The 14,761-nt window shown below is 44.1% G+C and overlaps 1 protein-coding gene and 1 pseudogene across 1 annotated transcript; both read left to right on the top strand.

The window, feature by feature from the left end:
• The first annotated feature begins 242 nt into the window (after positions 1 to 242).
• LOC137302260 (probable G-protein coupled receptor 139) lies at positions 243 to 4,826 on the top strand. Its single transcript, XM_067971909.1, has 3 exons — positions 243 to 472; positions 1,008 to 1,105; positions 3,919 to 4,826. The coding sequence occupies exons 1-3, from the start codon at positions 243 to 245 to the stop codon at positions 4,824 to 4,826; spliced, it is 1,236 nt and encodes a 411-aa protein (XP_067828010.1).
• Positions 4,827 to 10,135: 5,309 nt separating this feature from the next.
• LOC137302608 (U2 spliceosomal RNA) lies at positions 10,136 to 10,312 on the top strand (annotated as a pseudogene).
• Positions 10,313 to 14,761: the final 4,449 nt, after the last annotated feature.

The raw sequence follows: 14,761 nt of genomic DNA, 5'->3' as shown, positions 1-14,761 counted from the left end.
AACTGATTCATCAGTTGAGGCGAGGTGATAGGTGATAGTCAGCAAGAGGTTTTCTTGCCCATGTTTGACCTGAGGCCTTGAGACTTCATGTGGTCCAGACTCAATGTTGAAGAATTCCAGGGTCACTCGCACCACACTGTATATCCACTTCTGGTGGGTCAGACCTGCCGGTGGGAGAGGATGTACCCAAGGATGATGATGGGACTTTTGCTGATAGCTTTGATTCTGTAAGATTGACTAGAATGTGGGACTGCTGTCCCAACTTTGGCGCCAGTCCCCAGATGTTGGAAGAGTTTTCATGGTCGACTGGGCTGGGTGTGCCTTTGTCATGTCCGAATTCGATGCTTGGGAGGCAGCCAAGTGGTCCGTCCGATTTTATTCTTCTCAGCCTTTTTTATAGCGGTTTGATTCAACTGAGTGTCTTGCTTGGCCATTTCAGAGGGCAGTTCATCATCACGTATAGGCCAGACCGGTAAGCACGGCAGGTTTCCTGCCCTAAACGACAATAGTGAACCACTTAGGATAACCTGACAGCTTCGTAGTCACTTTTTGTTCCAGGTTAATTTTGTTTTTTTCCATTTAAACTGAATTACAATTCACAAACTACCAGTGGCGATAGAGGGAATAGTCGGACCAGGCTGGCAATGGGAGAACAGAAAATTCAAGGAGAACTTTCACATTGGTGAACTGAGTTTCGATATTTTTTGCACGGTGTGCTTGTGGTTTCAATCTTCATTTAATATATTTAACTTAGAAATTGTGGCTCTGCCTTTGTACAATTCACTGTTCCAAAAGGTTACTCAGCTGGTCGATGTGTAATGTTCCGTCACCTTAATGATTGTGATAGTCAAAGGTCAGATGGGACCAAAACCTGTTTGTTCAAGAGTCTGTAAGTAATATCAGCAGATATGCGATTTAATTGTCTCATGAGAGGTTTACTTAAACTATAAGTATCTCGCTGCTTTAACTTCGTTACCTGACATTGAAGTCCGCATACCTCTTTACAGCATCGAAATTAATCGTCTCCACAGAGAAATGCATGTGCCTGCAATTGCGGAGACAGAAGCAGTTTATTACCCTATTCTCGCAGCAATTGGGTTACCTGGTAGGTCATTATCAGCACGTATGGTGTAAGTTACAGAACATTGAACTATTTCAACGCTGAGTCTGGTAAACATGGAATGTTATTTTGCAAAGTTTTGTGATACAGCGAAAACTTTCATTCTTATCCCATTGGTCAATGCACCGAGTAACTCACCCTCGCTCTGTGCTGAACTGTCGAGTCTGGGGTCTAAATGTGTCCTTGGTGCTCCCTGGCCAGGCAGGGGTAAAACAGGCAGGGCGCACAGTCCTGAGTGTAATCCACTGCCTCCTGGTGAAAGCGCGCCTGTTGTGGAGATCGGGTGAGGAAGGACCGGGTGAGATTGTCGTGTTTCCCGAGGACCGATCGCCTGGGGTTCCGGAGAGCAGATTGCGGCTGTGTATCCCGGCATGAGTCAGTGTCTTCAGGATAGAAGGACAGGGAACAAACGGAATACGCATCAGATAAATAAAACATGTGACAGAAACTGTCCTCCTGAGTTGAAGGTACAATCTTGTATTCCCATCAAATGTTCCTCTCAGATCGTAATTATATTCCTGCAATGACTTTACAGGATTTTTATGCATTTGATGTTTAAAGTATTGTAAGGGCTAGTTGAAAAAAGGTGACTGTAGGAATAAACGGATCATTCTCAGGTTAGCAGGCTGTAACTTGTAGGGTGTCACAAGGATCAGTGCTTGGGCCACAGCTATTTTCAATCTATATGAATGACTTAGATAAGGGACCGAGTGTAATGTATCCAAGTTTGCTGTCGATACAAAGCTCGGTGGGAAAGTAAGCTGTGAGGAGGACACAAAGAGTGAGCAAAGGGAGATGGATAGGTTAAGTGAGTGGGCAAGAAGGTGGCAGATGGAGTATAATGTGGGGAAATGTGAGGTTATTCACTTTGGTAGGAAGAATAGAAAAACAGATTTTTTTTTAAATGATAAAAAACTATTAAATGTAGATGTTCGGAGGGATTTGTGTGTCCTTGTACACAAAACACAGAAAGTTAACATGCAGTTACAGCAAGCAATTGGGAAGGCAAATGGAATGTTGGTCTTTATTGCAAGGGGTTGGAGTTCAAGAGTAAGGAAGTCTTGCTGCAATTGTGCAGGGCTTTGGTGAGACCACACCTGGATACTGTGTACAGTTTTGGTCTCCTTACCGAAGGAAGGATATACTTGTCTTCGAGGGGATGCAATGAAGAAAAGAAAGAAAGTCTTGCATTTACCTAACGCCTTTCCCGACCTGCCAAAGCGCTTTACAACCAATAAAGTACTTTTGAAGTGTGGTTGCTGTTGTAATGTAGGAAACACAGCAGCTAATTTGCTCATAGCACAGTCCCACAAATAGCCATGTGATAATCACCAAATGATTTGATTTTTTAGTGATGTTGGTTGAAAGGCAGTATCTACTGACAGAGCAACACCCTCAGTCTGACACTGGAAGATCGGCCGAGATTGTTGGTGCAACTTTCGTGGAGTGGGGCTTTGAACCCACCACCATTTGACTCAGAGGCGAGAGTGCTACCAACTGAATTACAGCTTATAAATAGAAGGTTCGCTCGATTAATTCCTGGGATGAGAGGGTTGTGAGGAGCGATTGAGTAGAATGGACCTATAATCTCTGGAGTTTGGGAGATTGAGAAGTGATCTCATTGAAATATGTAAGATTCTGAGAGGGCTTGACAGGGTCGAGGCTGAGAGGCTGTTTCCCCAGGCTGAAGAGTCTAGAACTAGAGAGCATTGTCTCAGGATAAGGAGTCAGATATTTAAGACTGAGATGAGGAGGAATTTCTTCACTCCAAGGGTTGTGAATCTTTGGAATTCTCTACCCCAGTAGGCTGTGGATGCTGAGTCATTGAATATATTCAAAACTGAGATCGATAGATTTTTAGATTCCAAGAAAATGAACCGGGCGGGAAAGTGGAGTTGAGGTCGAAGATCAGCCATGATCTTATTGAATGTCGGAGCAGGATCGAGGGGCTGGATGGCCTACTCCTGCTTCTATTGCTTATGTTCTTATGTACTTATGTACTAATGACTGCATGCTGCTGCCCATGTATGTTATTGTGGAGAGTGGGGGAAACCAGACTTGGCATTAGTTCGAGAGGGGTTTAGCTGGAGAACATGAATGAGAGTTGGTGGTGATTTGTTCTTACATAGTGCGGCTTCTGGGATCCATCTCTTAGAATCATAGAGTAGTTACAGCACAGAGGAGGCCATTCAGCCCATCAAGCCGGTGCCGGCTCTTTGTAAGAGCAATCCAGTTAGTCCCATTTCCCCGCAGCCCTGCAATTTTCTTTCCTTTCAAGTATTTATCCAATTCCTTTTTGAAAGAATTGTGCACATATATCCCCAGATCTCTCCGTTCCTGCACCTCCTTTAGAATTGTACCATTTAGCTTATATTTCCTCTCCTTATGCTTCCTGTCAAAATGTATCACTTCGCAATTCTCTGCATTAAATTTCATCTGCCATGTCCCGCCCATTCCACCTGCCTGTCTGCCTAATTTACGGGAAATTATCTTGTCGCATTTGCTTTCAAATTTGTTGACGTTCTGTCCCGTGGACCTCCCAGTGTCGGAATCGACTGAATAAACTTAATCTCAAGGGTCACAAGTGAGGACTCAGCTGTCGGGTGAGGGATCCCGGGGCCACCGTCACCCGAAAGGAACCTCCCAGAATGAGCTGCCCCTTCGGAACAGGAGGCAGAAGCCAAGGGGCAAAACCAATAAATAAACACAATCATAGCCCATGTACATCGGTTAAACTGAGAGCTCATTGATCAGCCCGGTTGGTGATTTCACTGTTTCTGTCTCTCTCTTTCTCTCAGTGAACTTGCTGGCGATTGTGATCCTGTCCCGTGGAAAGTGCGGCCTCTCCAAATGTATCACTCGCTACCTGGTGGCCATGGCGACGGCGGATCTCCTGGTGATTGTCTGTAATGTGATCTTATATCGGATTGCTCATCTTTATTGGGGGGACACTTTCCTGTTCTACACTCCTGTTTGCAGATTCATTCTCTTCCTGGCTCCGACTGCCACAGACAGTTCTGTTTGGTTAACGGTCGCTTTTACCTTTGATCGTTTTGTAGCCATTAGTTGTCAGAAGCTGAAAACAAAATATTGCACCGAGAAAACTTCACTTGTGATTATCGTGACTTTGAGCGCGCTGTTCGGTTTAAAGAACATTCCCCGGCCCTTCGTGTATGTTCCGTATCCGTATGTAACAATTAACAATATACCGTGGGGTTGCCTTGTATCATCACAGTTTTATATTCTACCCACATGGATCGCATTTTCTTGGATTGAACAGCTGTTAACCCCGTTGCTTCCATTCTGTTTGATTTTATTGTTTAATGCTCTCACCGTCAGGCGCATTTTAGTGGCCAGTCGGGCCCGAAGGAGCCTCCGGGACCTCAGCAATGGTGAGAATGACAAGGACCCTGAGATGAAGAACCGCAGAAGGTCCATCGTTTTACTTTTTGCCATATCCGGCAGTTTTATCCTGCTCTGGATGACAACGGTCGTATATTTTTTATATTATCGAATTTCAGGTGTCTTTCACCGCCGATCTTTGTTTAACCCTTTTGCAACCTTCGAACAAGCGGGAATTCTGCTTCAGCTTCTGAGTTCCTGCACGAACACGGCCATTTACACAGTGACCCAGAGCAAGTTCAGAGAGGAGCTGCTCAATGTGATTAAATATCCGTTTACTCTAATTGGTAAATTGGTCAAATGAGGAAAACGGCTGAAGTGAAGCTGGAACTGACTTCCCAACATCACAACTCAATTCCAGATCACAATTATCACCTCAATTTACCAAAGGGACTCAGCATCAGGGCCATCGATATCTCCTTTCAACACATTTCTTCTCAAAAGTTAGATCAAAATTTAATTTTACAGCAGCCGACAAAAAATGAGCAAAAGCAACAGACAGTAACATTATCAAAACATGTTCCTGTATTCAGATCATTTTTTAAACACATCCTCAGGGAGTCTGACCCGAAATGTAATTGTCCGGAGGAAGGGCTGTGAATTAGCGACTCGATATTAGTTTCCACCGGACCGGACTAATAATCGAGCCCCGCCTACAGCATCTGTGGGGTTAATTCTCTCTTTTAACTATTTCTGGGCCCCCTTAAAACATTCCTGTAACTCCGTGTCTGTGATATTTTAACAGCCGTTGGTCCTCAATAGTCTGGGAATCACTGATGGTTTTTTTTTCTGCCTTCTCCCGGATTCAGGAGGCAGGCAAGGGCTGTCGTTTTGCTCTGCTCAGACCTCCACTCAGCTCGGTTCTGAAGTGTTTACTGGAAGTGCAGTCAGAATGACGCTTGATTTTTTTTGAGTTTTTTTGTGTTTTTTGGCCCCCCTTTTACAAGAAGCGGGGTTTAGGGTGTGTTCATGTGCAGAAAAACCAAACAACCCAAAATAAGTGTCAAATTTAAATTTTATTATTTCGGTCCCTCCCACTCTGTCCCGATCCACTTTCTCTCTGTGCCTGGCCCTGTTGTCTGCAATTTTGCTGACCCGTTTTCTACACAATCCCCTCATTTTGCCCCGTTCCTGGATCTCTCTGTCTGCCGTCCACCCCTCTCTGTTTAAGTTGCTCCCTTTCTTTATCCACCCTCCCTCTCTCCATATATTCCATTTCTCTGTCTCTCCACATCCCTCCCTCTCCCTACCCGTCTCTCTCTATATATTCCATTTCTCTGCCTTTAACTGCAGCTGCCACCTATTTGTTCACTCCACTCCATGGTTGATGTTCAGAGATTATGAGGGTGATTTTAAAACGGAGCCGGGAAAGGGGCGGGTCAATTTGAGGTCAGGAAACCCATGAGTACGGGTTTCCGTGACATCCTTAAGATTTTGACGAAAGGACATCTTTTATTTTTTTTGTTTCCCGTCTGACTGACCGGTTGATTGACAGGCTGGTCTCAGTGGGACGGGAAACCAGCCAGGGAGAGGACGTCTTCAGGTAAGTCTTTGTTTGCATGGATGGGGGGCACGGGGCATGGATGGGCATAGGTGGGCACGGGGGTCGCAAGTCATGTGGGATGGGATCGGGGGTCATTGCAGGGGTCAGCAATCATTGAGGGGAATGTCGGGGGTCGGAGGGGGACGATCGGGGTCGGGGGTCTGGGATCAGGGGAGGGGTGTCGGTGCAGGTAGGCTTGTTGGGCCTGGGGGAAGCACTCCTGCTCCTCAGGGCCCACAAGCTGTGCCTTTCTAGGCACCTACCTGTTACTCTCGGGCCTTCTCACCTCCTTTCACGAGGAGTAAAACAGAAGGCCCAGGAATCCGGCCCCCCCGGGGTTGAAATCGGGAATTAGTAAAAAATGGATGCGTGAAGCCTCCTTGAAAGGTTATGAGGCCCGACCCGCCCCCTGGGAGTGGGTTGGTCGCCCGCCCCCGTGAAAACGGGAAATGGGCGGGTTGGAGACAGGTCTGAAATGGTGGCAATTTTCAATGCACCCCCGCCCCCAACCCACCCGTTCTTTACTTTTAAAATCGAGCCCTATATTTTCAGGCTGGTGATACATCAACACAAGTTGCTCAGTTTCCATTAAACTTTGTGGACAGTCAGTTGCAATTGTACTCACAGGGCCTAGGTTCATTATTCACGAACTAAGCAAAGATATGCTCTGCATATTAGAAGATTAAATGAGTGAAGTTTTGTTACTATTATTATTAATTCTAAGGAAGGTGATGCGGCCCCAACACCCCAATAGCACCGACATTTTCACCAGTTTGACACTGATTCACTTTTAACACCAGCCATGCTGCAGCCTATCTTACATAGAATGTATGGCACAGAAATAGGCCATTCCCCACAACAGGTCTATGCCGGTGTTTATGCTCCACACAAGCCCCCTCCCTCCCTGCTTCATCTAACCCTATCAGCATATTCTTCTATTCTTCTCTCCCTCATCTGCTGATCTAGCTTCTCCTTAAATGCATCTCTGCTATTCGCCTCAACTACTCCTTGTGGCAGCAAGTTCCACATTCGAATCACTCTCTGGGTAAATAGGTTTCTCCTGAATTCCCTATTGGATTTATTAGTGACTATCTTATATTTATGGCCCCCAGTTCTGGTCTCCCCCGCAAGTGGAAATATCTTCTCTACGACTCCTCTATCAAACCCTCTCATGATCTTAAAGATCTCCATCAGGTCAGCTCTCAGTCTTCTCTTTTCTCGAGAAAAGAGCCCCAGCCTGTTCAATCTTTCCTGTTAGGGATAACCTCTCGGTTTTGGGATCATCCTCGTAAATCTTTTTTTCACCTACTCTATAGAGTGCCTCTATATTATTTTTATAATATGGAGACCAGAACTGTTCACAGTACTCCAAGTGTGGTCTAACCAAGGTTCTATATAAGTTTAACATAACTTCTCTGCTTTTCAATTCTATCCCTCTAGAAATGAACCCCAGTGTTGGTTTGCTTTTTTAATGGCCTTATTAACCTGTGTTGTTACTTTTCGTGATTTGTGTATCTGTACCCCTCGACGCCTCTGCTCCTTTACCCCATTATTGAAGCAGTGGCCCACTTATTCTTCCCATCATAATTTAAAACCTCACACTTATCTATATTGAGATTCATTTGCCAGTTACACGCCCATTGTGCAAATTTATTTATATCTTCCTGTATTATGTCACACTCCTCCTCAGTATTAACTATACCCACCAGTTTGGTGTTGTCCGCAAATTTTGAAATTATACTTCCAATTCCCAAGTCCAAATCGTTTATATAAATGGTGAAGACAGTGGTCCCAGCACCAATCCCTGTGATTCACCACTCAGAACTTTTGCCAGTCTGAGTAACTACCTTTAACACTTACTCTCTGTTTTCTGTTTTGTACCCAGCTTGCGAATAATTCTGCTCTTCGTCCTGACTCCACATGCTCTGATCTTATCTGAGTGAGATCATTAATTAAATACAATATTTGCGGTGGGCCCATTCCCAGTAAGTAATGGATTGATGCTGCCCAGACTGATTTAATGTGGGATCCTGACAAGCAGCAGGTGAAACAGATTTACCTCCTGTCAGTGTGGGCTGTATTCAAACACAGGCATTGGAGGCTGAAATTACCAACATCAAGCCCACAGGAACCCACAGACACCTCCATAAGAACAGAAACGTGCACGGTAATCGTATAAAATACAACAAGAGAAATGGATTGTGTGTCACAACAAACTATTGGGGCACAGAAGTACGTGATGTGGATACAACATTAACAATCCTTCGTGTTCGATTGGAAGGATTCCCCCATTGTGCAGCGATGAGGCTTTCTGCCAAAGTCATTTGACAGAACACCTCATCGCCAGAGCTTTCAAACAAGCACCAAGACGTAGCTTAGCTGGTGGTGAGAAGGGCCCTTCCCACCAGATCCTTCATGCACTCCCGACCTCTCAGTGCCACCGTGCGCTGTCCCCAAGGAAGTTGCGATGGGGACGAGACCGTCACCCATCTCCTCCTGGAATGTCCCTTTGCAAAGAAGATCTGGAGAGAGATGCAGTGGTATCTGTCCAGGTTCATACATACAAATTAAGAGCAGGAGTAGGCCATTCAGCCCCTCGAGCCTGCTCTGCCATTTGATAAGATGATGGCTGATCTGATTGTGACCACAACCCTACTTTCCCGTGTACCTACGATAACCTTTGACTCCCTTGTTAATCAGGAATCTATATAACTTAGCCATAAAAATATTCAATGACCCTGCCTCCGCTGCTCTCTGGAGAAGGGAGTTCCACAGACTCACGACCCTCTGAGAGAAAAATTTCTCCTCATCTCCATCTTAAATGGGAGACCCCTTATTTTTAAACTGGTTCTAGTTTCTCCCACAAGGGAGCAGTTCTGTGACACATGATTCTGTGCTTTATGGGCTGTTACCAGGGAAGCACTCCGAGACAGATATCAACTGCTACTGGAAGACCATCAACTCGGTGAAATATGCCTTTTGGTCTGCCCGAAATTTGCTGGTCTTCCAGCGCAAGGAGCTGTCCTCGACCGAGTGTTGCAGACTGGCACATTCCAAGGTCCAGGTCCACGTGCTCAGGGATGCACTGAAGCTGGGTGCGGCCGCCGCAAAGGCTCTGTGGGGAAAGGCTATTGTTTCGAGCTCTCCCACAATTGTAAACCGAGGGGCTGCAATCAGGGAAAACCCACCTCGGGCAGAATGTAAAATACAAATTTATGTAATGAAATGTAATGTCATAGAGTCATAGAGTCATACAGCACGGATAGAGGCCCTTCGGCCCATCGTGTCCGCGCCGGCCATCAGCCCTGTCTACTCTAATCCCATATTCCAGCATTTGGTCCGTAGCCTTGTATGCTATGGCATTTCAAGTGCTCATCCAAATGCTTCTTGAATGTTGTGAGGGTTCCTGCCTCCACAACCCTTTCAGGCAGTGAGTTCCAGACTCCAACCACCCTCTGGGTGAAAAAGTTCTTTCTCAAATCCCCTCTAAACCTCCCGCCTTTTACCTTGAATCTATGTCCCCTTGTTTTCGAACCCTCAACGAAGGGAAAAAGCATCCTATCTGTGCCCCTCATAATTTTGTACACCTCAATCATGTCCCCCCTCAGCCTCCTCTGCTCCAAGGAAAACAAACCCAATCTTCCCAGTCTCTCTTCATAGCTGAAGCGCTCCAGCCCTGGTAACATCCTGGTGAATCTCCTCTGCACCCTCTCCAAAACGATCACATCCTTCCTGTAGTGTGGCGACCAGAACTGCACACAGTACTCCAGCTGTGGCCGAACCAGTGTTTTATACAGCTCCTGTAATGATTCATTACAGGAGCTGTATAATTCATTACAGATTCATTACTACCTGTAATGAATCTGTAATCAATAAGCTTATTGATTGTAATGCAATAAGGCACCCTCGAGTGTCATGAACTGTAATTATGAACAATGTGTAACTGTATTGTTGGAATCATAATTGAACTGTACTTTATGTATCTTGCAAAAAGTATATTCTGTATTGTGTATGTTTGAAATGTGATGACAACTGTATTGTATGTATTGTTACAAATTTTATGAATAAGTATATTTTTTGAAAAAAAATCTGTTCTTATCAGTTTAATATCTGATACGTCCCCTATCTGGGGACCCGATATTAATTTGATTTTTGGAACAGGGAGATGGAATCGGGGCTTGCTCCGTCCACAAGCTGATCTGAACCCTAAACTGATCCATTATCCTAAACGGACTCAGAATATTAAAATACGGCAAATCCTAAACAGACCTGAAACACCAAGCAGACCTGGAAACCCGACCTGGCCCAGAACCCTAGCTGACTCCACTGGTTCACTTGTTAGTTCTGTAGTTTGTTTAAGGCTCTTCTGCTGTTTTTAGGTATGATGTAATGTTAGGGGTCATTGAGATCAGTCTGTGAGGATCAGTCTTTGCCGGGGTCCTGTGGAATATTTTGCAGTGCTGGGTGTTTTTGGATGTGTGGAGAATGTTAGTCTTGAGGGTCCTGAGTTAATTGGAGCTCTTGTGGTCAGTTTGTGTGGAGTATGTTACAACCAGATACTGAGCCAGAAACTCAAAACAACACAGAATCTCAAATTGACCAAACTAACCCAGAATATAAAACTGAACTGGGACCCTGAACCAATCCCAATTCTAAAGTGACCAACTCATGTAAAATGAATTATAAACATAAAGAAAAGCCAAGAACCCAAATTTGTGTTGAAACTGAAAACAAGCCCAGAATCCAAGATTGAACCAAAGTCTTACACTGATTCATCAGCCTAAAAATATTCAATGCATGAAACATATCTCGAACCCAGAATGAACCCACATGACGAGGCTGACACCGAAGGCTGAGCGTCAGGGATTTCTACAATCCCTCAGTGTTGGCATCAGTCTGGGCGTGTTGAGTCATCAGAGATCGTTGTCTATGTTTGTTGTTCTGTGTCAGTTTGTGGGTGTTGTGGTTTGGGGTTTCTCTGCTCAGTATTGCGGTAATGTGCACTGTTTAAGGTCCATTTACAGATGCTGTGGTTTGCTGTGACAGTGCAGTTATCATTTTACAGGAGGCAGAAGCCCAACGTGTGATGCCATCGTTAGCTTTGGGTGTTTGATCAATGTGTGGATGGTGAGGTAAGTGTGTGGGGACTGGGTCAGTTTCTGGGTATTGTGTTTTTTTGCGGATGATGTGATCGGTTTGGGGCGTATTGTGGACAGCTTTAGGATGCTGACTCATTTGGGGAGATGGGATAGTCAGTCATTGAACACTGCCTCAGTTATGGTCCCTGAACACAGTTTGCAGTACCAGAGTCAGTTTCAGGGTGCTGTGGTCAGTTTCAGAGATACATGGTATTAGCTTGAGGTGCTGTATTAGCTTGAGGTGCTGGGCCAGTTAGAGGTACTGTACTACTTGAAGAGCTAGGTTAGGTTAAGGTGCTGGACTAACTTGAGGTGCTAGGTTAGCTTGAGGTGTTGGATTAGTTTGGAGGCTGTATTATTTTGAAGTATTAGGTTATTTTGAGGTTCTGGGCTGGTCTGAGGTGCTGTTTTTGCTTGAGGTATTAGATTATGTTAAGGTGCTGGATTACTTAGGGCGGCAGCTTTAGTTTGAGGTAATCAATTTACTGCAAGTGCAGTTTTAGCTTAAGTTACTGGGTTAGTTGGAGGTGCTGTATTAGATTGAGCTGCTGGGATAGTTTAAGCTTTTGTAAATGTCTGAGGTTCTTGATCAGTATGTTTCCAGCCCAACGAGGAAGGAAGCAGTGCTGGATCTAGTTCTGGGGAATGAAGTGGGGCAAGTTTCAATGGGAGAGTGTTTTGGAAACAGTGAACACAATATGATTAGGTTTAGAGTAATTATGGAAAAGTACAAAGACAATGAAAGTTGAAGATACTTAACCGGAAGAGGGTTAATTTCAGTGAGCTGAAAAGGGATCTGGCCCTTGTGGAATGGGAACAAAGATTATCAGGTAAAACAGTTAAAGAGCAAAGGGAGGCCTTCAAGGAGGAGATAGTTCAGGTACTTCATCTAACCCTATCAGCATATCCTTCTATTCTTTTCTTCCTTATGTATTTATCTAGCTTCCTTTTAAATGCATCTATGTTATTCGCCTCAACTACTGCATATAATAGTACGTTCTACATTCTAACCACTCTCTGGGTAAAGAAGTTTCTCCTGATTTCTTTTTTGATTTTATTAGTGACTAACTTATATTTATGTCACCTAGTTTTGGACTCTTCAAAAGTGGTCACATCTTCTCTACGTCTACCCTATCAAACCCCTTCATAATTTTAAAGATCTCTATTAGATCACCCTCTGCCTTCTCTTTTCTGGACAAAATACAGCGATCCTGTTCAGTCTTTCCCCATAGTTAAAATCTCAGTTCTCATATTATTCTTGGAAATCTTGTTTGCACCTTCCCCAGTGCCTCTATATCCTTCTGGTAATATGTCGACCAGAAATGTGCACGGTACTCTAAGTGTGCTCTATCCAAGGTTCTGTACAAGTTTAATATAACTGCTCGGCTTTTCAATTCTATTCCTCAAGAAATGAACCCACTGCTTTGTTTACATTTGTACGATCTTGTTAACCTGCGTTATTACTTTGAATGATTTGTGAATCTGTATGCCTCGATCCCTTTGCTCCTCCACCCATTTCGACTCTTATTTCCCGAGGATTATGTGGCCTCCTTATTCCTCCTACCAAAATGCACCACCTCACACTTTTATTTTATTCGTTAATAGAATGTGGGCATCACTGGCAAGCATTTATTGCCCATCCTAATTGCCCTTGAGAAGGTGGTGGTGAGCTGCCTTCGTGAACAACTGAGTGGCTTGCGAGGCCATTTCAGAGGGCGATTAAGAATCAACCACATTGCTGTGGGTCTGGAGTCACATATAGACCAGGCCAGGTAAGGACGGCAGGTTTCCTTCCCTGAAGGACATTAATGAACCCGATGGGTTTTTACGACATTCCAGTAGTTTCATGGTAACCATTACTGATGCTAGTTTTTTTTATTCCAGATTTTATTTAATTAATTGAATTTAAATTCCCCAGCTGCCGTGGCAGGATTTGAACTCATGACTGGAATATTAGTCCAGGCCTTCTGGATTACTAGTCCAATGACAACCACTATGCTACTGGACCCAACATTGAAATTCATTAACCATTTACACGCCTATTCTGCATGTTTATTTACGTCTTCTTGAATGTTATCAGTTTTCTTCAGTATTAATGAAGCCCCCAAATTTAGTGTCAATCACAAATTTTGAAATTGTACTTCTGATTCCCGAGTCCAAATCGTTTATGTAAATGATAAACAACAGTGGTCCCAGCACCGATCCCTGTGGAACACCGTTTCCCACCTTCTGTCAGTCTGAGTAAACACCTTTAACCACTACTCTCTGTTCTCTGTTTTGTAGCCAGTTTGCTATCCATTCTGCTACTTGTTCCCTGACTCCACCTGCTCTGACTATAATCACAAGTCTACTATGTGGTACCTTATCAAAGGCCTTTTGAAAATCCCTTATCTACTCTTTCTGTTCCTTCTTCAAAGAATTCAATAAGGTTGGTCAAGCATGACCTTCCCTTTTGAAATCTGTGCTGACTATTCTTGATTATATTTTCGGTTGCCAGATGTATTTCTATTACATCTGTGAGGAAAGATTCCATTATCTTTCCCACCACCGAATTTAAGCTCACTGGTCTATAGTTCTTTATCGCCGTTCTATCGTCTATTTTAAACATAGGAATAACATCAGCTGTTCGCCAATCCTCTGGCAGCATTCCCTTCTCTAATGAATTGATATACATGTATGTAATAGTGCCTCTGCTATTTCTCCCCTAACTTCTATTAATATGCATGGACGCAATCTACCTGGACAGAGGTTTTATCTTTTCTACGTTTGACTCGTTTATCAATTATCTCCCCTTTTCTATCATAAATGTCTTTATAACTTTTTTGATTTCTGCTTCTAATGTCTCATCCATCTTGTTAGTGTCAATATTGAGGCAAAGTAATGATTCAACATTTCTGCCGTTACCTGTGAGTTCACCTTCTGCATCCCTTAGTGGCCCGACCCCTATCATGATTTTCCTTTTGTTATTTATGTGTCTGTAGAATACTTTACTTTTTAAAAAGTATTTTTTGATAATTTAATTTTGTAATTCCTCTTTGCCTTCCGAATAGGTTTTTTTTACTTATTTCCTAACCTCTTCGTATTCCCTTTTGTCATCCTCTTTATTGTCCAGGTGCTGAGTGTATGCCTTTTTCTTTAGTTTCAATTCTGATCTTATCTCTTTATTCATCCATGGTATTTCATTATTAGTGTCAGCGTCCGTGGAACAGTATCCCAGTGAGTGACAGCTTCCGTGGAACTGTATCCCAGTGAGTGTCAGTGTCCGTGGAACTGTATCCCAGTGAGTGTCAGTGTCAGTGGAACTGTATCCCAGTGAGTGTCAGTGTCCGTGGAACTGTATCCCAGTGAGTGTCAGTGTCCGTGGAACTGTATCCCAGTGAGTGTCAGTGTCCGTGGAACTGTATCCCAGTGAGAGACAGTGTCCGTGGAACTGTACCCCAGTGAGTGACAGTGTCCGTGGAACTGTACCCCAGTGAGTGACAGTGTCCGTGGAACTGTACCCCAGTGAGTGACAGTGTCCGTGGAACTGTACCCCAGTGAGTGACAGTGTCCGTGGAA

The sequence above is a fragment of the Heptranchias perlo genome, chromosome 35 (assembly GCF_035084215.1).
Source record: "Heptranchias perlo isolate sHepPer1 chromosome 35, sHepPer1.hap1, whole genome shotgun sequence".
Lineage (NCBI taxonomy): Eukaryota > Metazoa > Chordata > Chondrichthyes > Hexanchiformes > Hexanchidae > Heptranchias > Heptranchias perlo.
This window is presented reverse-complemented; position numbering and strand designations above follow the sequence as displayed.